We start from the raw sequence: 23,428 nt of genomic DNA, 5'->3' as shown, positions 1-23,428 counted from the left end.
TGTTACCGGGCGTATAGGAAAAATGTACAGACGAAACATAAGATGTTGGTCAGTCACTGCCCAATTCAATGAACCTACCACGAGGATCACGAGAATCGAATTTCGGCGCACGAGCAAGAGACATGCGCCAGCCGCTGCTTTCACCAGTAGACAGTCGACTGCGTTCTGTAACCTCACTGCACTAACACAACCACTACAACAAAGAAAACACAACAGTTGAATTGATGGTATAATACGATCTGCCCGGCAAAATAAGATGTTGACGAAAGCGAGCCATTAGTGAGTACATACCAGAGTTTACGAGTATTTCATAACAAAATCTTCTTTTAAAAAACTGGTTTTGTAAACTATGGTATTTTCACTTTGGTTTCTGTTAAAGTTACAGCATGCCAATTAATTTGAGAATTAGCGAGAAGTAACTATAAATCTGCTAACCCAGTGTACTGGTTCGTGGCACTCCTCCACTGTCGACACTGCTCAACGTCATGTTGAAGTCTGTAATTTCACAACACAGCACTCTACAAACTGAACAGCATTCCAGAAGAAACTAAGACAATAAACAGCTATGACCATGCCGTCTAGTTGATACGTATTTAAGCTATAGGTTCAACAAGACAACATCGTGAAACAATAGCAAACACACAGCTTCTATTCGTTTTACACATGCATGAAAAGTAGTGATTAGGGAATGAGAAAGCCAAGTTTTCATAACGTCATTCAAAAATAAACAACGAAGAAGAGATCAATGCGTCCAGCATGACAGTTTCTTAGACGCTACTAGATATTACAAGTTATTCTATGCTTCCACAAATCCAGCAACTAGGGTGAAAAGTCTGTTAGCTGAAATGCTATAATATTATAGTATATATTAATATCAAAAGAAATCGTTGGGTTTGGTAACTGTAGCTCATTACTGAAACTTGTCTTAATCAGTCCCCAAAATACTGTATTATCTTCGCATAAAGATAAGAGAAATGAGGAACAAAAGAGAACACTAGCAAAATCGAAGTTTTGCGCATGCGATTTGCGCAGAAAGAGTCTTCGTGGAGGCAGCAACCACTCACTCAGAGCATGTTTCTTCATCTACTTTACACAACGACGAAAGAGAATAAAGTAGTTGAAGTGAAAGTGGGGTTCAGATTTGTTCAACGAAATGCTTACCGACCACTAACTAACAAAAAATCTTACCATCGGGATCAGAACCAAAAGTCTCGTGGGGCTGTGATCGTGACGGGCTACCGAGGTGGCCACCACGTCTACGCGCTGCCTCCTCTTCCTGTCGTTGCATTTCCTTTAGCTCGAACTGAAAGGAAGCTGTTCAGGACAATCGGATAACTTTTGCGTGGATGATGAGTTCATGGGATTGCGAATCACACGTAACAATACTTGTCAAAGTTTTGTCAACGTTCTTTGTTGGTGGAATCGAAAAACAAGTCTCAAGTGGGTCCTAAAAAAAGACCCGCGAAAGCAAATAAGAATAAACATCGCTTATCGTTCTGCTTTGCGAGGAGGGTATTGCAAAGAAAACGATTGCATGAAATAAGTCTAATTCCACAACTTCACGCAAGGAACCAAAAACAAACCGTTGTCAACTTCTCGAGTGCAAGGAATCGTTCTTCTTGCGCAGACGCAGACTTTTCGAATGCTTCATGACGTTTGATGAACGCTATGGTTTCCTCCAAACTTCTACCGTATTCGCGAGATATCAGGTATGGCTCTTGTGCCATCAACCATGATTCAGCTACAGCAGCGTCGCGAGCGAATTGGTAAACTTCCAGGACTGAAACCGTTATCAATTAAAACGGGAAGCTTACATTTCATACTCACAGAAATGTTACAATTACTCACTAAGCTGCAAATACTCCCATCGGTCCTCCCATCGCCTCATCATTTCTGCTCGTTCAGTCGTCAATTTGATGAGTTTCTTCTCTATTTCACTGGATGCATAATGCTTGCGATTCAACAAATCTCTTCCCAGTGAAATACAAGCATTGAAATTGTCTTCACGGGCATCAATTTCAGCCTAAACACCCGCTGGTTAAACACCAAGCAAAAATCTAAGCAGTACTAACGGTTTACCTTTAAGCTCTGGTGGTTGTTCATCAGCAACTCTACTCCACTAACGTCCTTAGGGCGTTCTTGGGTAGTCATCTCACGTTTCACTTCGTCCATCCAAAGAAGTAGATCACTAAATTGGGAGAATAATGCGCGGAAAAACAAAAAACGGAGAACCTAACGTGCATCAAAGAGTAGTAAAAATGGAATGTGGCGGAAAAGATCCGACAAAGAAAATAAGACTAGGGTTCCCAAACCTAGTGGAAAAGTACCTTCACTTAAAAAATATCCCATGTCATAAGCATTCCTATGCCCGGATTTCGAACAGTTTCAAAGTTGCACTAGTATAAAGCAAGGTTCTCTTCTAATCACTTCATTCATTTTCCTTCTTTTGCCTCGTTCGATTGGTCTTTACTTTTAGTTGACTGGTACTTACCGGACCATGTTCATGAACCGGAAGAGGTCCGACGTGTCTGTTAGTCGTGATGTTCGGGCATCGCACAAACCACGCAAATGCCTCCACGCTTTCACAACTTCAGACTCACGTGCTGCCATTTCTAGAGCACGTTCGCCAGCATAACCGTCGCGCAGTTCGCCAGCATCACGCTCAATTTGAGCAACCTTAAAAGAGTTACTCATACTATTGATTTATACAAGTGTTAAAAAAACATACTTGTTCTCCGATAGCATCTATATCTTTAAGGAAATTCTGATGTTTCCTAGATAGAGCTCCAACACTACTCGAGTCGCGGCCCAAGTCTTCAGGCATTGCATGTGTCTTCTCAAGAATTCGAGACAAGCAGTCACGGCAATCATGGAAAAACCTGAAATATGACTCGTATAGATTTTAAAGCAAGTTTATAGCCGAACTTAATGTAAATTGAACTAGATTTAGTTATGTGAATGTACTGAAGTAAGGGCATACTTGTGCAAAAGTCTGCTCGATTCAAGCATCTGTGCACGTGTATCAATCAGTTCCAGCAAGTTTTCCCAAGCTTCGTTGAGGCTGTCCTTCCATAAGGCAATAGTAGGTGCATCGGTGTGGCCGGTAGCAATAAGCTGTAATTGGTACACAGTATTCAAAAAATAAATTTCAACCAAAGCTGCATGTAAAGAATTAATGCGTAACTCTCACTTCCCCTAATGTGGTTAATTAACCTTTTTTTCCAAAGTACGAACGAACAGTTCCCATTTCTATCTAAGGTGCTCGATTATCAAAGTTATACTCCACTCAGTCAAGCAGAAATATATTTTTATGTTTTTTCTCACTCATCTATATAGCCGGTACGTTCAAACCCCACCTTTAACATTATTACGCATTTAACCGCTATCAAGGGAAATGAAGTGAAAAGAGCGAAAGATACCGCATCACAGCCATCGTTTGCACGCGCCACTCGTTCTGATCCAATGCTTTCTGTGTCTCTTGCGAACTGCTGAAATCGTTCCTGGAGCATTTGTACGTGTTCGTAGTCCTGCCCATTCTCTTGGCTTCCAGCGACCACCTTGAAAGTTATTAGTAGAATATGAGTGAATCCGTATTTGTAGAGTAGATAGCCTAACCTCCTTATCGGCTATCCACTGCAGTAGATCATCAATTTCGCGATGGAGAGCGTAGAGTTCCAAAGTTTCATCAAGCCTCTTTCTTCGTTCTTTAGACAAGTCCTGGAGACCTGCATACAGTTTTTCGATCTGGGACTGTCGCAGAGCAATCTGGTCGCTGAAAAGCAGATGGGTTCGCGAAATTTCGCAGAAGACTATCTTCTCAAGAATTTTGACTCATAAAGATAAAGGATAAAGGATAAAGTTTCTGGCGTTAATCAATCCGCTTGGGATGCGCCCCCACGTTCACTTCAATTCAGAATCGTTTGAGGTTTACGAACGTGTATCTGGCCTATACAATGACTTGCGGTGGCTAGCCGATGTGTCAAGTCAGTGTTTTTCGTCCTCTCAGACAAGTGTGGTACCAATTTATCGACCCCGGAGGAATGAAAGGCTTGGTGAGCACTAGGGCGGATTCGAACGTCCGATCGTACAGGAAGCGGAACCTCTAACCGCTACACTACACCTGCCCGACTCATGAAGACTGGAAGAAAATAACAATCACAGAAGACTTCACCAAGTCATACCTAAGCGGGCTTCGCTCGTCAACGAATTTCTGGGCTTTTACTGCCAAATTTCGGATTGTATCAGCGAATTTGTCGATATCCGACTGAAGACGTTCATGCTTTTTGATTTGATTGCGGGTCGAGAATTCATCCTTGCCACGTTCATCCTGAAAGGAAAGAACCATGCCGTATTATCTTTAATGGTAATTCCAAGAAGGGAGTACCTGCATCATGTAGAGTTCCTGCTCGCTCATCCAAGCCTCTGCCTCGCCACAGTCGTACAAGAATTGATGCGCTTTCTCACTTTCGGCCAGCCTTAAGTCATAATAACGTCAAAAAAATTAACAGCGGGATTGTAGAACATTTCTCTAACCTGTCCTTCCTATCTTTGAGCGCATCCTTCAATTCTTGCCAAGCGTCGCGAAGTTCGGCTATTTTCTGTTCGAATGCTGCCGAATTTTCATGTCCTGAAGAAAACCTTGGCAAAAGATTGCTTACAAAAACCACCAAACGCACGCGACCATTGGACTCCAGCGTTTTCAGAGTACCAAAGTTGCTCATGAAATTATTCTTAATTGAAGCAATCAACGCACCTGCATCAATCAATTCTCTGCCATTGCTACATATGCGCTCAATCCATGGCTCATGATTTTCGATTTCGTTCGTCAGCAGTTGTGCATTCTTTTGCAACCTAAGCATTACAGAATTACGAAGAAACATGTGCATCATGTAACAAATTGTCATCCTATGACACAGTGCACAAAATCACTCAAGAGGGTTTCAATGTGAACAAACATTAAACTAAAAACTAGAAATGCTTCATACCTGTGGCAATCTGGAAGATTTTCTCCTAGTTGTTTTGCACGCGCCAGTACTAAACGCTCAGCAATCCAGAGTTTCTCATCATCGACATCGCGACCAAACTGGAAGGCTGCCTTTTTGCGTTCCAGCTGGCGTCTTCGATCGTCCAGAGGTGCTTGTAACCTATATTACGTGAAATTACATTGACATGAAGACCTGTTTCGACTAAGATACCTCTGAAGTTGTTCTTGCACCGCAAGTCTGTGAGCACGAATATCTTCCAGTTCATCTGGATGCATTTCTTCAAGTTGAGGCTCCATTTCCATTAGTTGATCAATATGATGTGCTCTTAAGAACACGAATCACTGGTTATCTTCAGTAAGTCAGCGAGGGTATCAAATCACACACTTTTTGATCATTTCAGTCTCTATCATCTGTTGTTTTTGCATGGCAACGTTCACAGTCGTAAGGTCAGCAGGTTGATCCTCACGGGTCATTTCCTTTTCCAGCTGACTGGCCCACTCCTAGATTGTAGGAAATAGAATGAAAACAACATTTTTTTTGCACAATAACATTCACTTACCTTCATGTCAGCAATGCTCTGTACGTAAAGTTGTTGACGATTCGCATCAAACAACTTTTGCCCTTTCTCTTCAGTAGTCTTCTCTAACTGTTCCCATTGGTGGGCCAGTTCTGTGATTTGAGGATCGATTGTACCAGTGAACTCAGGTTTCTCCGCGCCCAAATCAATAGCTGCATGTTGTAGTTGGTCCAGACGTTCCTTGACAAGAAGACAACATCTCATTAAAAAAAAATAAACTATCACAAAGGTGATCAACCTTGTTGGCTTGGAGTTCGCTCTGGAAAGCTTGGTGACGGACAAACTTAGACGTTATGGTTTTTGCATCTCTGGAAAAGTTTTTCTTTTTTATCACCGCTTGTAGTGAAGGAAAGCTATGTGACATTCGTAATAATCATATATAATGTATATATGTTACATTCTACATTATCCAAACTGTATTGAATGCAGATAGGAGCGGTAAAGTAGCGAAGTAAGTTTATAAAGCACTTTCAGAGAAGAATACTGTTGAATTATCTATCAGTATTAAAAACTGTGGCACTCAAGGAAGAAGTAATTATTGTAAACTTCTTTCTCTACACTTTTCTTCATATTTTGTCAATGCATTTCTTTACATTCACAATAAGGAAAAACTATCCCCAAAGGGCAACGGATCTAGAAAAAAACACGGAACAAAAGTTAATGCTGCAAGCTATATGCTTCTTTAAGATGAAATAACATTCTCGAGTAGTTTTTAAAAGAGTAAAGTAAAGTAAAGTCACTGGTGTATCAATCCACTTGGGATGCGTCTACGCGTTTTACTAGAATTCGTAATCGTTGAGGTTTTGGAACGCATGTTGGCCTATACAATGACTTACGGGGGCCAGCCGACGATAATCAAGTCAGTGTTTTTATCCTTCCAGACATGTCCGGTACCAATTTATCGACCCAGAGGGATGAAAGGCTTGGTTTGCACTAGAGCGGTTTCGAACCCTTTCTGCCTTGTGGCTACAACGGACCTCTAAGCGACTGCGCGACTGACTGGTTCTAGGTGCTTGCAGAACTCAAATATCAACAACTTTCGATGTTGTACTCTTTCAGACTAAGAGGAGTTCTGGTCCATGACCTTCTGAAATTGAAAAAAAGTTGAAAATTATCCTAGATTAACCCTTCCTACGAATAAACAAAACTCATCGATCGAAGTTACTTCGAAAACAGTTCTTCTAGGATCCCACCTGTCAATTTCAAAAAATGTTATCAACGTGACACTTTTAATAGGTTTTAGTGACTTCTCAACACAGGAGAAAAAATACATTTCCGAAATTATGTGGTCGCGGAGAGAGTCAAAGACTTTTGCTATAAAGAAAAAGAATTTATATGCTTACAGTACCTATAGGTTTCATCCTGAGCACGAATCATCTTCTCTTCAATCCATTCTCTCAATTCTTCACAATCCGATAGGAACTGTTGCAAAGCAAGAGCATCCTTGAGTTTGCCGAGCAAAGCTTGTGCCCGCTCTCTGTTGGCCTCACGACGCTCATCGATGTTACGCGCCTTTTTGTGTATCTTAAAAACAATAATACGTTTCTCAATAGGATTTTTCTCAAAACATGAATGCCGGCAGAGGAACATAAATAGCTGGAAAAAGAAACGACGAAAGACTGTTATTGGCATTACTGTTATTGAAGTCACCTTATCGGCAGCGTAGTGACCGTCTTGACAAAGTTGGTCTCCGAACATTCCAACAGCACGAATCTTCTCGTCGTTGGCATCCATAGTAGTCATGAAATCCTGAAAGTAAAGAGCATGATAGCAGGTGGAACCAGAAAAGGAAAGCATTTACTTACTTGATGTCTCTTGAGCATGTTTTCTGCTTGCTCCAAACTGCCTGGGGCTTCGTCCTTGGTAAGATAGTTTTCCTGCTGTGACAGCATGACCTCTGCTTGCTTTGCATCGCGTAGGAACATCTAGAACAATTTTTCTTTAAGAATAATGAACCTTAAAGGCATTAACCAATGAATCCGAGATACGATGAGTGATACGGATTTCAGGTGGAGTATTCGTATATCGGATCGTAGATTATGGAGAGAAGGGTGATTCCGTCCATTTCTGCTCAATTGGCGTAAAGAACGGCCCGGGCGATACAGCATCGAGCGATCCGGCGCGCTATTTTCTACAACAAGTTCGATTGGAGCGCGCCAGCCCTGTGCACGCGCATCTTCCGGGCCGCTTTTTATGGCAATTAGGAAAAAAGGACGGAATCACCCCCCTCTCCATAATCTACTATCCCTTATAAGAAAACTGCACCTGAAATACCACCTCAGATTGGTGTGGTGATGCCTTTAAATGTTAGTATGTTACATGCCTGTAGGTTTAGTCCTTGGCTGAGGAGGTGTTGTCTGTTATCCCACATTCGTTGCAGCTCTTCCCAACCTTCTTGTAATCCAGCCAAACGCTGGCGAAGGAACATGTACCTGTAGCGAACAATCGTTGGTTTGATTCTGATTTTGGTACTTGTTTAAAAGTAATTTACGATATAGGAAGTAGCTGCGATCTGCAACCTGGCAAATGCGCAGTGAAATTGCCGTGTAAACAACTTTGTGGCACACTAATGCAAACCGAAAAATGGTCTCAGAGAATAAAAACGTCCAAGCCAGTAAATACGTACTGTGGATCAGTCTGGTCTTGAGTGACGCGATCTCCCATAGCGCGCATTTTTTTGTAGTCTTCAGCGTAACCATCAATTTCTTCTCGGATAGCAGCGTGTTGGTTGAGAAGCTGCTCCGCTTCAGCCAATGACTGTGGTTCGTCCTCAGAAGCAACCTTAAAAATTACATTTCAATAGGAAAAACTAAATGCGCGTACGAATGAGCATGATGCATAAGTATATTTATGAAGTCACAGTCGTTTTCAAACAAGCCAAGGAGTCAAGGGTTATTCAACAAGACTAAGCAAAATTTGGAGGATCTACTAGCTTGAAAAGGGAAACTTCGACATCCTCTACCCAATAGTCCATTTATTGACTAGCTCAAATACAGTAATTACAGAGCCAACTGCAAAGCCTACCTGTCGCTGTGTGGCAGTAAGCCATGCCTGGAAGTGGTCCAAATCACGAAGGAATCGTTGAAGATCTCCAGCCTCATCCAATTTCGCTTCATGTTCGCGCACTTTTTTATTCAGTATGTCCCACACCTGAATTTTGGAATGATTACAACAATATGCAAAAATTAACCATGAAACATTCTCGAAAGCGTACGAACATGATGGATTCGTTTAATATCTTCTCGAATCGCCTGCGCTTCCGATGGACGCTCACGTTCAATCGAATCTGCTTCTTTATGGAGGGCATCAAGCTTTGCCTGGATAGCACCGAGATCGCGTTCCATCATTGAAAGCCTAAAATTCTAATTGTTCGTTATGCAAAAGTTCATTCTCAACAAAATAATCTTTGCCTTCTTTGTAGTTTCATGACTCCACTAAGGTCGTTTGTAAGAGCATCGGAATCTTCAAGCACGCGCGTTTTGTCCTCAATCCAAGTGACAGTTTCTTGACAATCGATTCTGAAGACGATGTGCTCGATTAAGCCTCTACCACTTCTAATGAAAAGATGAAAAATTTAACAAATTTACCGGAAAGTCTCGAGACGGTGAGCTCGGTCTAACTCAGTTCTCTTTTGGTCTACCATGTCGCGTAGCTGAGCCCAACGAGCATTGAGTTTATTTTGACGTTGAAGAATATCATCCGAATTAGGATGCTCCACGTGCAGTAATTGGCGCGCAAGTTCGTTAACAGTGCCAACCTGTATTCGAAATTTTGGCAATGGCTCACACTGACAATATAACAAAGATTTCAGCAATTTTTTAGGTGATAAGAAACTCACTTTCGCTTCTTGATTTCTCATGTCTTGTTCGAGTGTCTCGAAGCGATGCTTCATAATTTCGACTTCTTCAAGGTCCTTTCCTGGTACGAGAGTTGCCAAGAGTTTACCCTGCAAAACAAATCTTCAATTTATTACATCCGGTGGAGGAAATGTATTTCTAGTATACCTTCTCGTCAATCCATGCTTCCACAGAATCAGCATCAGCATAGAGTTTGTAGAGCGAAAGGGCGTCAATAAGACGCTGTTTTCGCAACTGAGCAAGATTCTCTAGTTCCGCTTTACGTTTGATGGTGGAATCCAATCGCTCTCGAATGTCGGGGTGCTCACGTGCCTGAAACAAATTTTCATACGTCTATTCACATGAAATAGTGAAATTAAACATTTAATTAGTGGCAAAAACAGCAAAAAAGCAAGACGTTATTATGACTGATTCGAATTGAAACTGACAATCGTTCCCAAAGCTACGCTGTTAGTGAATGATAACAAGAAATGGAAAATTCTACAAAAAAAAGCTTGATATCCTTTGTATTATTAAATTACCGCATTCTCGTGACTTTCGACCTGAACAGTTTGGTGTGATAAGTAATTGGTACGGTTTCTGGGAAAAAATGAAAATATATGGAAGAAAGAGGAAAAGTTCATATATGTAGAACACTAAACCGATTCCAAGATATACAGAGATGTAGCATAAGGGAAGCTTACATCGACTGGCAAAGCTTCAGCTTTCTGATAGAGCTGTTTTATTTGAGTGTCGAAGGTTTGTAATTCATCAGAGACATCGTCATGTTTCTTGAGGAGAAGTTGCACGGTGCCTTCATCTTTCCCAACATCGTCGCTAGAGACCACTCGCAGTGTGTCAAGAAGGTATGCATCTACGTCATCAGCGTGGGTGAAGAACTGAAATGAGTAACTACAGATGGATTTAGGTTGAAAAAAGGCTTCTTCAAGAGTCAATAATCTAAAGATCATAAATTTTCAAAACTGCCGTCTTTAGAGATTTTGAAGAAAACTTTTTTCGGAAGAGATGGGTGCCATAACTGCACCAATCTCCAACATATTTTATCACGGACAACGGAAGTGATGACACTGGAGAAGTACGAGTATCAAGAAGTGTTGTATGGGAGATTCCTACAGAAATAGTTCGGAATCAGCGTGCTAAAAGATGCCTCAAGATCTCAAAAGCAACTTTGTGCGTATCCAAAGTATCTGGAGCTCAAAAAACGCAGGATTTTCTTGAAACTGTTACTACCTCGCAGTGTTCAAAACTCACATTTCAAATTCCCAGTGAAGCAATAACCGAAATACACAGTAGTTTTTCTTGCTTCCAGCGCCAAAATCAGTTGCACAACTATGAAGATCAAAATATCGCACCTGGTAATAGTCAACACCTCCAGCGAGCCTCTCACGTCTAGCAGAAGCAAGGTCTCGTAATTTTCTTAGATAATCACGAATCTCTTGGATCCGAGGAGGGATGTTATCCGAACCTGTAGCAAATAAGTGAGTATTATTTCTGTTCGTCAGTGCTTAATACTATTGGCAATGAAGTCTCCCAAAACCTGGAATTTTCTCGGACACCAGCTGGTTTCCATCCTTCTGAAGCTCCTCTAATTGACGTTCAATATCACCAAGATTGTTTTCAGCGTTCTTATGTTTTGCGAGAAGGTGCGATACCGTCACGATATCTTTGCCAGTATCAGTTGAACTAAGCACCTAAAAATGGAATAAAAGCCCTCCAACATAATATCAATAAATCTTCACGCATCTGAAGCATACATGCACTATCCAAAAACGACTTTTTTGCTCACTTGTTCTTGATCCTTGATGTTGTTCTCGAGGTCAGCAACGTCCCACCAGAACTGACACAATCTACGGTTGTCTTCAAGACGGCGTTTACGCTGCGCCGCCAAATCTAGCAGTTCTTGGTATCTTAAAATATCCTTTTAACTTTTGCCCCTCCATTGACGATTAAATAGCGAGATTAAAATATTAGTAAACGAGCATAGAATATATACCTTTGCTGCAAAACTGCCGAACGTTCATCGACAACTGCAGGCTCAACGGGGAGATAGCCGCTCCCGTCGGGACCCTCCGGGTCACGGAAGCTGAAAATAACGTTGTTTTATAAAACCCGAATTACTCACTATGAACATCCATGAAAACCAATAAGACATATCTAACAAAACAGAAATAACAAATGCAACACCCTCGAAAGGTATTAATAATGCAAACCGTTGCGCCTGTGCAACTGCATTGCGTACGCGTTCACCAATGATGTTGATGTCAGACTCCAAAAGAGCATGCTTCTGCAGCATGTCTTCTACGTCCATCAGATGAGCACCAAGATCATCCGAGAGAAGCCGTGCCTGACAGTGTTCCTTCATAATCGTGTAACCCAACAATAAGTACTTTTGTCTAGACGGCTACCTTGATGTCGTCCATAAGGTCAAGTGTGAGAAGCATGTCATGGAAGATTCGTTGGATGGCCATGGACAGCTCAAGTCGAACACGTCGTGCAAGCAAAAGCTGTAAAGCATATATTAATGAGGTTTGGGGAATTAGCAGGTGGTGAAACTACGCTAAATGGAATGTCATAACCTGGAATAAGTAATTCCACAGCTTGAGCACATTCTCTTTGCGGTTGTTGATCTCCTCGATTCCATGGAAGTTCTCAGCTTCAAGTTCTCCTACAACAGAGCCTAGTTGGCAGAACGATAAACAACAACTAATGTTATGTTCGCCGATTGCAAAAGCACACAATTAGTTTGCAACATTACCACAAAACTAGAACGCTAACAAGTAAAGTAGGAGAGGAGACATAGGGAATTACTGGAAATAACATACCCGCAACAGCTACAACGGCTTGCACTCTTTCCTCATATGCGAAGATATCTGTTTCGATTGCTTCATGCTTCTTGGTGGCAGCCTAGAAAGAAGGAATTTACTTGCAGTTGATAGAGTTCACAGTACCGAGAATTCGATTGTAAATGCTTGCAAACTGTGGACCTACCTCAACACTGGCAAGATCGGATCCAAAGTTATCCTGGCTAACGAGCCGTTGGTTTTCAGTCAACCATGTTTCCCTCATTTCAGCCTTACGATTGAACCGAGCAGCAAGTTGTTCAAGTTTCTCCTGGCGTATCAGCTCTTCTTTCAACGCTAGTTCACGTTCGTGTTCTGCTTTCTCCAGAGTATCCCAAGCCTAGAAAAACATAAATAGTATCAAACGAGGATTAAAGCTAACAAGAACAAAGATTAAAGTTTATCAGCTCAAACCTACAAACTATGCAACGGCAAATAAAAACTTCAAAGAGGAACGAACTCGGTTGATGTCGCCTATAAGCTTTCCCTCGCGAGGGACGAAGGGGCGCTGATTATTAGCACGCATAGCAGATTGTAGAGTGAACAATAGCACCTCAAGTTCGCCTTTCTCCTCAAACCTAAAACGGAAATAGTACTCCTACCTCAACTACTACAAATACCGGTCTGCATAGAAGAGAAAACAAAACAGATATCAAGGTCCTTCTTAGTTCATTGTAATTGAAAAAAAAGAAAAATAAAAACTTTCTTCAAGAAGAGAAGAATAATTAAGCTGACGGAGTGAGAGAGATAAGTAGAGATACTCACTTTGGTGGTTTCTCCTGAGTGCGATATGCATTAAACTCTGCAAGTTGCTCTTGTACTCCATGCAGAGAATTATGGAAAGTTCTGAAATATAGCCTTAACACCGGCGGACTCGAATTTTTACATAGAAGGCATGCAACAAAAAAGAAACAGCGTTTCACTGGATCTATGATAAGTATGTCAATTCATTAAATGACTAGAAAAGTCGTTTAATGCAAAGTTTTACACGACTAAGTTTTAAGGACGGTGCGCTAACCTATCGTTCAATATCTCTATTTTCTCTTTAATCCATTCCAAAAGATCAGAAGAAATTGTTTCGTATCTGTTGATCATCTTCTCATTCTCCATAAGTTCATTGATAACCTGTAATTCTCCAATGTTAAATCCAATGTATCACCCTGCACCGCCTACCTCACCTTTCCTATACGTTTTCCTTGGATTGTTTCTTGTTTCATTTTGTTGAAATAATGGTAGTACGTAACAACATAAGTGATGATGGACTTCTCATCAGGATCGCGTACATTCACATCTAAATCACTCATCTAACGTTGTTCGTGATCACTTTTTATATTTCGATACTCACCTTCCGCGTCGAGGAACTTTGACAATCCAAGTTGTTGCTCGGCAGTATCAAAAGCATTTTGAAGATTGTAAACAGCGTTCGATTTTTGTAGATTGTCATAGTCAATCAAATCAGGGCGATGTTTGTGAATCAGGGCGTTGAAAGCTAGACCATCACGCCAACTAAAAAAAAACTTTCAAAACAGAAAAGAGCCGTCCTTTACACTACGGAATGCATATGGAGTAACGACTTATAAAATAAGGAATATCTACAACACTCTTTGCTAACCTAGTTGTGAAGTTCCTGACATTTACGTTTGGATAACCAGCAGTTTTCATCTGGCACCAGAGTAATAGCGCTTCTTTAGCAGAGCGCGTTTCATGATTATCGGCGTCTTCAAAAGTGATGTCTTGAATCTGCAAATGTAAGCTATTACGCCTATGGTCCAGTAGCATCAAAACGTTCAGGGCAAAACGAAGGTGAACCCAAAAAAAATCCAAAGGACGAAAAAGCAAGAATGTGATGCACCTCAAAGGTTCTATTAATAAACTTATCTATGGAAATGAAAAGATTTACTCGAACCCAAACTAACCTGGAACCTAAGAATGATCGTCCAGATAAGACCTAGAGTGAGGCGCGGATTTCCGTCGACGATATCGTGACAACCGAGGTTCTCCAAGTGCACATGCTGGTCTTTGAGAAACTGCAGTCCTTTGTCGACATTTTCGAGGCAGTGGATACGCATCTTACCACGGGTAGGCTTTGGCTGAAAATAGAAGATGTGAAGAGAAAAAAGTGTAAGAATTGTTCACTACGTTGAGTTGGTCATTTATCCGGTATTATTCACGCTGCGTGGAGAAAAGTGTTGTGTTGAGTAAATGAGGGTTACTTATACCATTAACAAAGAATAATCAGACTGGATATGTGATTAGGCAGCAAACGACGATAGCAAAAATGTTGCTCTCATAGATTCATTTAGTCAAACAAAAAAAACTACCTACTAATTTCACATCCTCGTTGCGGAGGAATTTTTGAAAATTGCTGCTCTCCTTTCGAATTTGGACCTATCCAAAACAAATATTCAAACACACGTAGAAATATCCTCCCATAAACGAATCCTTGAGTGAGAATGAGGTAAATAAAACCAGAACAAATCTGGGTGTTTGAAGCTTTTGGACATTCGATGAAGCAAACTAGCGGAGTATTCTTTTCAAACTTTAAGATATAACTTCCACATCTAGTCAGGTCTTCTTCAAAGGCTCCTATTGCAACATGTGACATATGACCCCTCTGGGAAGTGCAGTATACATCTCCGCTGGCAACAACGCAAAGGGAGATGAGCAACCGAAACTTGAACGTGGAGAACAGATTTATCAGGAAAAGGGGAGAACCCGTTACGATTTCAGACAACAGAAAGTTCTGCATCACAGTATACTGCTGCTTTGATTTCACCTGTATATTAGGAAAATTTTGTTAGGAAAATGAAAATTCATTCTAATTTTTATTGTGGAGATTTCAAAAAACTGCAACAAACTTAGCTGTGGTTTGAAATACGCCTACCATCGCAAACAATATGAAACGGAAGGTTCTGTAAGTATGGAATCTCTTAACGAACTAACCAGGCGCTCCCCGGATAAGACTTCCAAGAGTTTCAATAACATCTTCCCATCTCGCATATCCATGTAGAGATCTTGGATTTTGCAACTGACTCTCACTAAATGAGAGTTGACCCATTTTGTGAATGTCTTCTTCTGCACGTGCTCACGTTCTTCTGGAAAAAAAAACAGAATGTTTCAGGAAGAGTTACTGAGCAGAAATTTTAAAAATTCCAGATTGTTATAATTAAAAATCACAAATATAGCTATTTAACTTCACATCCACCAAAAAATTAGAATGTTCTAGAAATAGTATAGAAGATTTTAAAAACCTTGGAGACCGCGGAATCTCAGATCGATATTGTTGAGATTCTTTCCCACTTGATTGTCAAGCACTTCTGCTGAAGCAGTCAATTCTAATATGTGTTCGCCGTCGCGACTGAGGTGCCTCCAACGGGTCTCTTCTAGAGCTCCAGGCGATCCTGGGTAGACACCTGGAGACCATGGCTGCAAGAGTCCACCGTCGAAGGGATCATGTGGGATTGTTATCTCTAGACCAGAAGTGGGCGTTCTTGGATGATATGAATTATGGGTACCGTCGCTATTTGTTTCAGGTAACAGATGGGGTTCGCCCTCTAGTGTATTTAGGTCGAGTCGTGGCGATGCAGCTGAGAACTCCATTGAGAACACGAACTACTAACCCCATGTTATCAAATCGATGGTTATCAGCTTGTTGTCGGCGCGTCATTTTTTCTTTGATTCACACGCAGATTATAGGCATAGTTTAACTGTTTGGTAATATTTCGATAGAAAAGACACTTTACTTTAGTCGAAACTTTTCGACTCAGTCAAATGCTATCTTGTACATATTTCATATCAGCAGACATTCTTTTTTATCAATGTCAAAGAAAAAAGAATTGTAAAATGCTCGCAGATTCTTAGTAGTAGGAAAAAAAAACTTCATGCTATGCTTGATTTGCACATTAATTCTCATTTAAACGGACCTCCACAAACGCTGCCCTGAAGAAGAACTACAACAACTACTCACCGCATGAGGTAACAAATATGCGATATTGCCGGACATTGAGAGAGAACTAACATTCTCAGCTACTTCCTCTGATATCTTGTACAATACGCGTGCATTTCCATATGTGAAGTGAACTCTTCGATAATAGCAACATTTTGGGCTTCATTTTGCTCAATGTTCGCAGTTGGCGGTTGTCACGAATTGCGGCTTACACTGGACACGATTAGCACATTAGTTAAAACGCAGAACGGTGAAATAAGTTCCACCAGTAATCCTTTTCATCAAGTGTAAGAAGAAAGTATATGTATAATGACATTCGTTTCGCAGTAACTGATCCCCTTATCCTGAACAGAGCAAAACCTTATAGAGTGTAACTCCGGCTGGCCGTTTATTGACCCACAAAGCAAACCTCGCGACGTGCGCTTATGTGGCATCCATCAACACTATGTCAACAATACATAATAGACCACCAAGTATATTCTATACACCTGTTGCCGACGTCGTGTATCAGATACTCAGCGAAGATGCCACAAAACTCATATAACATCTACAAATTAAGCTTTTAACGAATGCTTCACGCAGAACCGTGGATTACAATACTCCTCTACTTCGATAAGAGGCGCACATGTTCGATCTGTGCACATTCGTTATGCACGATAAAGTGTAAAACAATGAAATCCTTGAATGAAGCATGTTTTTACGGGCACAATCCAATCGATCCTGTATGAGCGTCGTCAATGGCTAATTCTTTCAGCAGATGAATTCGACTAGTGAACAGAGAAAAGTTATCCTCATAGACATTAGGTTTCAGCCATTTGAATGGCCCAGATATGCGCCAAACTCAAAAACACAAACGGCGGATGCATTTATTCAACATGATTTTCTTCTGGGAACGGAACCTCCGAAGAATCCAATACTGGATCTGTGTGTACTGTTCTTCACCTTTTATTATTTTTACCCCTGACGTACGTTCAAACAAAAAAAAAACAGTTCTCCAATTTCCAGTTAACTACTTTCTAAATACCGCACGTTCGAATTCATGATGTCGACCGCAACTCTCAGTTCCATCACACATGAATGCAGCCCAGTGACAACCAGGCTATTAAAAAATACTGGCACTATACCAATGTGATGTGACATAATGCTAGTTAACGAGCTGAGTGGTATGCACGTGAACTAGATCCACCGCACATCATCGGTAATATGATTGAAGATACGAATTCGAAGTGAAAATCAATACTAGTTACAGCAGAGTTATTGCAATGAGTAGCTTCAAGATGATTGCGAAAATCGCGGAGATTTAGCGCTGCTCTGGCGCAGCAGAACCCAAAAAAGCAAAGGATCCATTCAGCACAGTACGAACTTATAAATACTCAGATTGTTGCTCAGAACCAAACAAAAACTGCCCTCAGCTCAACAATTTTCCAGGCAAAAAATTTCCATCTACTCGAAATTTCCTGCCAAAAAATGCCCACCAAAAAACTGTCTTATTGCAGAAAGTGAGGACTGAAGAAAAAAGCACGGAGTAACGAACCTGCAAGTGCTTTGATACGGCTGCGTTCGAATAGTCGTGCGGATGAGTTCTCATCGTACTCTTCGTCATTCATCCCACCGCCTCCACCGAGATCTGCGTTGTTCTGAGCGACGCCGACGCCGTACGTCATCGCCGCAGCCGCCTGCAACATTCAAGAAAAATAAGTAAACAAAGTACACACGTGTTTTACGTTTAATACGGGCATGAAGAAATAACGCCTGAACAGTGAGATATCAACTGGAACCCAGAAGTGCAGGGAATGTAAGTCGCAGATGTGTATACGTACAGACAGGACAAAAAAGTCAATGTCTGGTGAAGGGATCATTGACTGAGCGCTGCCTGAGGTGCGGTCATTTTCCATCAATAACAAGACTTTCCAGCATTTGCAAGCGCAGATGTTAGCCGAGCTGTAAATAAACCGGACATGTTGAATTTTCGACTCGATTACATGTCTGTATATACCTAATAATTAATATGTTCATAAAGGATAAAAGGATAAAGTTTCTGGCGATAATCAAACGCTTGGGATGCGCCCCCACGTTCACTTCAATTCAGAATCGTTTGAGGTTTACGAACGTGTATCTGGCCTATACAATGACTTGCGGTGGCTAGCCGATGTGTCAAGTGTTTTTATCCTCCCAGACAAGTCTGGTACCAATTTATCGACCTCCGGAGGGATGAAAGGCTTGGTGAGCACTAGGGCGGATTCGAACCTCCGATCGTGCAGGAAGCGGAACCTCTAACCGCTACACCACACCCGCCCTAATATGTTCATACTGCTAAGGATTAATGGTGAGGGACTGCGCAAAAATAACGTCTGCAACTGCGTAAACGTTTTTTTTTCTGGAGTACTATGAAGTTTACTACCAAAAATATGAGCAAACATCGGGTAAAATGTAGGCAGTCGGTGGCGCCCTTATTTACGGAAGTAGATAACTTAGTCGGTCGAAGCCCTAAGACCTAAGCATTAGTCTTAGAGGATCTACGACATGTAAGCTAAAGTTACTATGAGAAAAAGGTAAAGTAGAGCGTCCAAAAATAAGGACGCCACTAAGTCTTTGCGCAATGTAAATGTTATCGCAGAAGCACGAAACCAATGCAAAACGAATATTTCTCTGGACTGAAGAACACCGGAGGGGGGTAATAAGAGATGACAGCAGAGCGAATAAAAGGCTGCCCTGGACCATTTTCCGAGTAAACACTAAAATAGCCGCTCGAAAGCACTGACACTATGGATGACAAGTGAAAAAAGTTATGAATAAAGAAGCCGAGCAAAAAAAGGGGAAAGAAACGTGAGTAAAGAGTTTACTCTGCTATCCAAGAAGGCTGATAGGAGTGGATGGCAGAAACAAATGAAATGGACCGAAATTTCTTTCCACTTCACTTAGAGGATGTTGCAAGGACATGGCTATGTCCAGTCTGCAAACCTTGATCTCATTGTCGGAGATAGGGATGAGTGCACAAGATAGAAGCTACTCCCGTTTTTGCTCATTCATCTTGCTTTACTCATTTCTCCACTCACCTCCAACAAGAACATTGAATTTCCTTGAGCACATCAGAATTTTGCCTATACAGATGATTAGTACCTTTTACTCCGACATTTACATTAAGTGTTGATTCTGCGAACACTACATTAGAGGCAATTGAAGAGTGGTACGGTACTACAAATATGGAAATGGCACTCTGAAAAGAATACAACTTCCCAAAGTTTGATGCTTAAATACGTGTCCGAATCCCTGTCTTCTTTTTGCTATTCTTCAACCCGACCTCCCTTCTATCTTTAATTCCAAACAAATTTTCAAACATGCATATAGTAGTTCCATGTACATAGTACAAGTACAGTAGTAGGAGTAGCAAGCACGTAGTGGTATAGTACAGTTCCAACTAGTTTTTTTTTTCTGGGAAGTGATCCCCACAGGTCAGTAGCAACTTACTTCCCCTACCTGAAAGTAGACCTGATTCCCCAGCCATCACCGGAAATGAATTCTCATCTCAGTTATTCGGACAGAGATAGCTGGGGTTGGGTGTATCTGCAGCGAAGCGATGCCCGTTGTTGAAAAGACGCATTCACCCAGCTGCGTAAACGAACCATACGCAAGCAAAACTCATTGCACTGCGGCTTCCGAGGTTTCTGCGCCCTCCACGTGAAGATTCCTTAGTCGTCTTGCTCAATACAGTTATCTATTTCGTTTTGCACTGAAATGACGCCGATAAGAATGTTTACGCTCCCTTTTTGTCCGTAATGGTGTTCATAGGAATTCCACATTGAGAAGGAGGAATTAGAACTGTAGTTCAAGAATCATCTCTTTTTTCGAATATCCTTATTCATTTCTTCTGTCTACCAGATTCAGACCAAACCGCCGTGATTTTTGATTAACAGAGTTTGGGGGTTTGAGGGTTTGGGTTTCTCACTCGGCCATATTTGTCGGTACCATGGTCATTTAACAACTGAGAATGAGATTTTTTGAGCAGAACTCCAGTGGAAGAACCTTCTCGGTGAAATGAACGAAACAAAATTCAGGGCGTTTATGGAAACGGAAAATTCAAGCTCAAATTACCTCATAGCTTTCATTTTATAAATTTACACCATCCACATACTGAAACATACAAAGAAATGCCGTAGAAAAAAGGATTTCAAGCTATGTGCGGCCGCGCACGAAGCGCCGTTGTGGAGGTTCGGCTCGAGGTGAGACCATCGCTAACTTCAATAGGACCGCAGCGATTCGGGGAGCTAGACTGACCCCAGCTGGGGTTACAACGCAAGGAACCGCAAGCTCCACCGCTCCGCTTACACAACAACAAGCATCTTGCGGTTCTTTTGACTCGACTGTAGTTTTCCAAAATCGAGCGACTGGGATACAAAATGAAACATTTTAAACCATCAATAACGTGATTTAATATGACACGCCTATGGAAGGTTACCGCAGATAATTCACAACTTTTCACACTATTTTCTAGTAAACAACGACGCAGAAAAAAATCATGGGCGGCAAAAACTCGCAGTCGTCGTATCCAGTAGTCGCGAATTCGATCCCGACAAAAAATTACCCCAAATTTCTACATAGCTGGACACTTTTTAACGACACATTCATGACAAGATACGACCAGTTTATAACCGTAAGCACCAGAGACTGTACTACAAATCAAAGCTTCCTAAGACGACTGCTAATGTGATTTCAAGGATGTTGTGATTCATGTAATGAAATGGGCTCAATACCTTTGAAAAACAAGGATCTAAAACATTCACCTTGATTACTGCGAAAAAAAAAGTAGGCAGAAAAAGATCCTATTGTAAAAGGATCTATCCTATTGTCAGCTACCGTTTTCCAGCAAAATTTCAGCACATGTTGAGAGCACCCACAATCGTACTCAACCTATTCTTTTTGTGCTCGCTCTTTCTATGATGTTAATTGTTCATGGCCACGAAGGATGCACGAACTACAGTAACATAAGTTTCAGAAAACACTTTTTAACATCAACTCGATGTACTGCATACTACTACGTTCATAGATATTAAATAATTGGGAATAGTCAGTAGCTATTGATATCGCCGGCACATAATCCTCTGCCATTCCCTGGGGACGTAGCACCAATAGAGGAGGAGATTGTCTCAGGGATTATCAATGGCTGGCAACTGGCGAAAATCACATAATATCTCCAAAATGCACTCGTGCAAGCAAAGTATTTGAGAGTAAAAATAAAGTAGTTCATGACATCCGTTGTTGATGGGGGAGAAAGAATAAATATAGTCCAATTTTAAGCACCGGGAACTGTACCACGACGATGTGCCGCGTTGTACTTTAGGACGTCCATTCCCATACAATGATGGGGAAGTCGTATGTACAAAAATGTACCACAAACAGCGTTTGCATGTGGGAATTCGAATATCGAACAGGAGCCGATCGGCCAGATGTCATTGTTTGTATTAGGAAATGTCCTACTGTACGTGCACTGGAAGGACATGACAATGTCAACCACGTAAGTGGATAAGAAACGTTATAAGAACAACTAAAATCGCGTGCGAATTCATAGCAGAAACCGACTCAACGGAACTATTGAAATCCTCCGAAAACTACTTCGCCTCGGCCACCAAAACGAGCGCATCGATTTTGCAAAATGCGTGTCGTCCTATGAGGAGGACGCGAGCAAGGATCGAGGAATAGGGCAGAGATTCATTGAAAAGCTCGCTCGAATGAAGTGGCGCATTACGAGAACTACCATAGTCGCTGTTATGAAGATGTTCTCAGATGGAGCGAAAAATGCGAAGAGGAGGAGAACAAAAGCCCACACGTACTCCGTGTGGCGTAGCGTACTTCCTATAGCATCCAGTGATCATTCTACATCCAAGTCCTCAAAATAAACATATCGACCAACTATCTTTCAGCATACTGTTTCCACAACTTCCCAAGAATATGCACTATATGGTTGCATTCTGATCATTCTACCAATTCCACTTTCTAAAAGCAATTTTGAGGAAAGATCTTATCGGTTTCTTTACGAATAAAAATGTGTTAGTTGCAATGAGGTTAAAATGTGGTTCACGTGTGATAAGATGGAGGAAATAAAAACAGTGAAAGGAAACATTGTTCTTAAGTCATGTTCAGCGCCGGTTTCACAAATTTGGTGGAGGCTTTAGATATCCAGTAGATTCTGCGTTCATGCGCAGTCGATTTCCTCAACAATTTAAAGTAGTTGGTGTAGCTTTGACCCCAACACCGAATGCTGGTGGATGGACTGATCTGGGATAAAGTGTAGTTAGGGAAAGGGAAGGAGCGCACTCAACTAGGCTCCTATTTCTGGAGGTGGATAACTCAGTGAATCGCGGCCCTAAAACTTAAGCATTAGTCTTGGAGGATCTATAACATGTAGGCTAAAGCTAATAAGAGAATACAGGAAGATCAAGCTTCCAGAAATAAGAGCGATTTCGGGGACTTCCCCGCCGCCGCCTCAACTCCTCCTACACTTTACCCCTGCTCCGTACTGAGTATTTCCATGCCTCGGTATTTATCACGATTTTCACTTATTAATGCGAAGGAGGGAGGCAGAGGCACTGATGTCACAGCTGTCAAGTTCATGATGATCATTCTTTCGTTGCAAATATATAATTAAAGGCATCACTCCACGAATCTGAGGTGGTGCATATTTCAGGTGGAGTATTCGTATACAGGATGGGAGACTACGGAGAGGAAGGTGATTCCGTCCATTTCTTCCTAATTACCGTAAGAAACGGCCCGGAAGATACGGCTTCATTCGTTTTGGTGCACCATTTTGTACAGGAGGTTCGATTGGAGCGCGCCACTCTTGTGCGGCGCCGCATATTCCGGGCCGTTTTTTACGGCAATTAGCGAGAAATGGACGGAATCATCTCCCTCTCCGTAGTCTCCCATCTCGTATACGAATACTCCACCTGAAATCTGCACCACCTCAGATTCGTGGGGTGATGCCTTTAAGGCAAAGCGATCCTAAGTTCGTTTCGATGGTCCCGCCTTGATCCCAACCACTCGCTCCACCGCGCCGCTTCGATGCTAGCCGCTTACGCAATGCGCCGAGCTTCAGGTCGTTTTGACCTGACTATACCCATCTGTGCTCTGTGCGTATGCTCAAGCAGACTTCGCACGTCTATGAAAATTCTAGACCTAAATGTGCGTGATTTTATTGATTTGCAGAAACAACAATCCCCATGAAGCTG

The 23,428-nt window shown here is 41.6% G+C and overlaps 1 protein-coding gene across 2 annotated transcripts in view; it reads right to left on the bottom strand.

Moving 5' to 3' along the window:
* Positions 1–23,428, bottom strand: part of RB195_014959 (uncharacterized protein) — a gene marked incomplete at both ends in the record, with an annotated part of 33,902 nt that overhangs the window by 1,148 nt on the left and 9,326 nt on the right. Inside the window, 51 exons of one of the 2 annotated variants that reach the window (XM_064205448.1) lie at positions 79–165; positions 436–495; positions 1,189–1,303; positions 1,584–1,780; positions 1,849–2,023; positions 2,080–2,188; positions 2,492–2,676; positions 2,729–2,879; positions 2,981–3,114; positions 3,420–3,557; positions 3,616–3,772; positions 4,182–4,327; positions 4,385–4,475; positions 4,534–4,627; positions 4,754–4,851; positions 4,986–5,144; positions 5,196–5,309; positions 5,370–5,485; positions 5,545–5,742; positions 5,801–5,870; positions 6,911–7,086; positions 7,213–7,311; positions 7,368–7,487; positions 7,886–7,994; positions 8,189–8,343; positions 8,587–8,712; positions 8,781–8,916; positions 8,973–9,080; positions 9,150–9,319; positions 9,401–9,508; positions 9,567–9,731; positions 10,103–10,297; positions 10,772–10,884; positions 10,957–11,110; positions 11,206–11,326; positions 11,413–11,502; positions 11,630–11,763; positions 11,825–11,923; positions 11,996–12,084; positions 12,242–12,323; positions 12,408–12,599; positions 12,720–12,837; positions 13,025–13,105; positions 13,278–13,384; positions 13,438–13,550; positions 13,605–13,765; positions 13,872–13,999; positions 14,176–14,349; positions 15,203–15,354; positions 17,740–17,881; positions 19,262–19,276. In XM_064205448.1, coding sequence (XP_064061330.1) covers positions 79–165; positions 436–495; positions 1,189–1,303; positions 1,584–1,780; positions 1,849–2,023; positions 2,080–2,188; positions 2,492–2,676; positions 2,729–2,879; positions 2,981–3,114; positions 3,420–3,557; positions 3,616–3,772; positions 4,182–4,327; positions 4,385–4,475; positions 4,534–4,627; positions 4,754–4,851; positions 4,986–5,144; positions 5,196–5,309; positions 5,370–5,485; positions 5,545–5,742; positions 5,801–5,870; positions 6,911–7,086; positions 7,213–7,311; positions 7,368–7,487; positions 7,886–7,994; positions 8,189–8,343; positions 8,587–8,712; positions 8,781–8,916; positions 8,973–9,080; positions 9,150–9,319; positions 9,401–9,508; positions 9,567–9,731; positions 10,103–10,297; positions 10,772–10,884; positions 10,957–11,110; positions 11,206–11,326; positions 11,413–11,502; positions 11,630–11,763; positions 11,825–11,923; positions 11,996–12,084; positions 12,242–12,323; positions 12,408–12,599; positions 12,720–12,837; positions 13,025–13,105; positions 13,278–13,384; positions 13,438–13,550; positions 13,605–13,765; positions 13,872–13,999; positions 14,176–14,349; positions 15,203–15,354; positions 17,740–17,881; positions 19,262–19,276 — 6,526 coding nt within the window. Of the gene's footprint in view, positions 1–78; positions 166–435; positions 496–1,188; positions 1,304–1,583; positions 1,781–1,848; positions 2,024–2,079; positions 2,189–2,491; positions 2,677–2,728; positions 2,880–2,980; positions 3,115–3,419; positions 3,558–3,615; positions 3,773–4,181; positions 4,328–4,384; positions 4,476–4,533; positions 4,628–4,753; positions 4,852–4,985; positions 5,145–5,195; positions 5,310–5,369; positions 5,486–5,544; positions 5,743–5,800; positions 5,871–6,910; positions 7,087–7,212; positions 7,312–7,367; positions 7,488–7,885; positions 7,995–8,188; positions 8,344–8,586; positions 8,713–8,780; positions 8,917–8,972; positions 9,081–9,149; positions 9,320–9,400; positions 9,509–9,566; positions 9,732–10,102; positions 10,298–10,771; positions 10,885–10,956; positions 11,111–11,205; positions 11,327–11,412; positions 11,503–11,629; positions 11,764–11,824; positions 11,924–11,995; positions 12,085–12,241; positions 12,324–12,407; positions 12,600–12,719; positions 12,838–13,024; positions 13,106–13,277; positions 13,385–13,437; positions 13,551–13,604; positions 13,766–13,871; positions 14,000–14,175; positions 14,350–15,202; positions 15,355–17,739; positions 17,882–19,261; positions 19,277–23,428 lie in introns of those variants that run through there. The other variant, XM_064205449.1, reaches the window with a different exon arrangement.

The sequence above is a fragment of the Necator americanus genome, chromosome V, assembly GCF_031761385.1.
Source record: "Necator americanus strain Aroian chromosome V, whole genome shotgun sequence".
NCBI lineage: Eukaryota > Metazoa > Nematoda > Chromadorea > Rhabditida > Ancylostomatidae > Necator > Necator americanus.
This window is presented reverse-complemented; position numbering and strand designations above follow the sequence as displayed.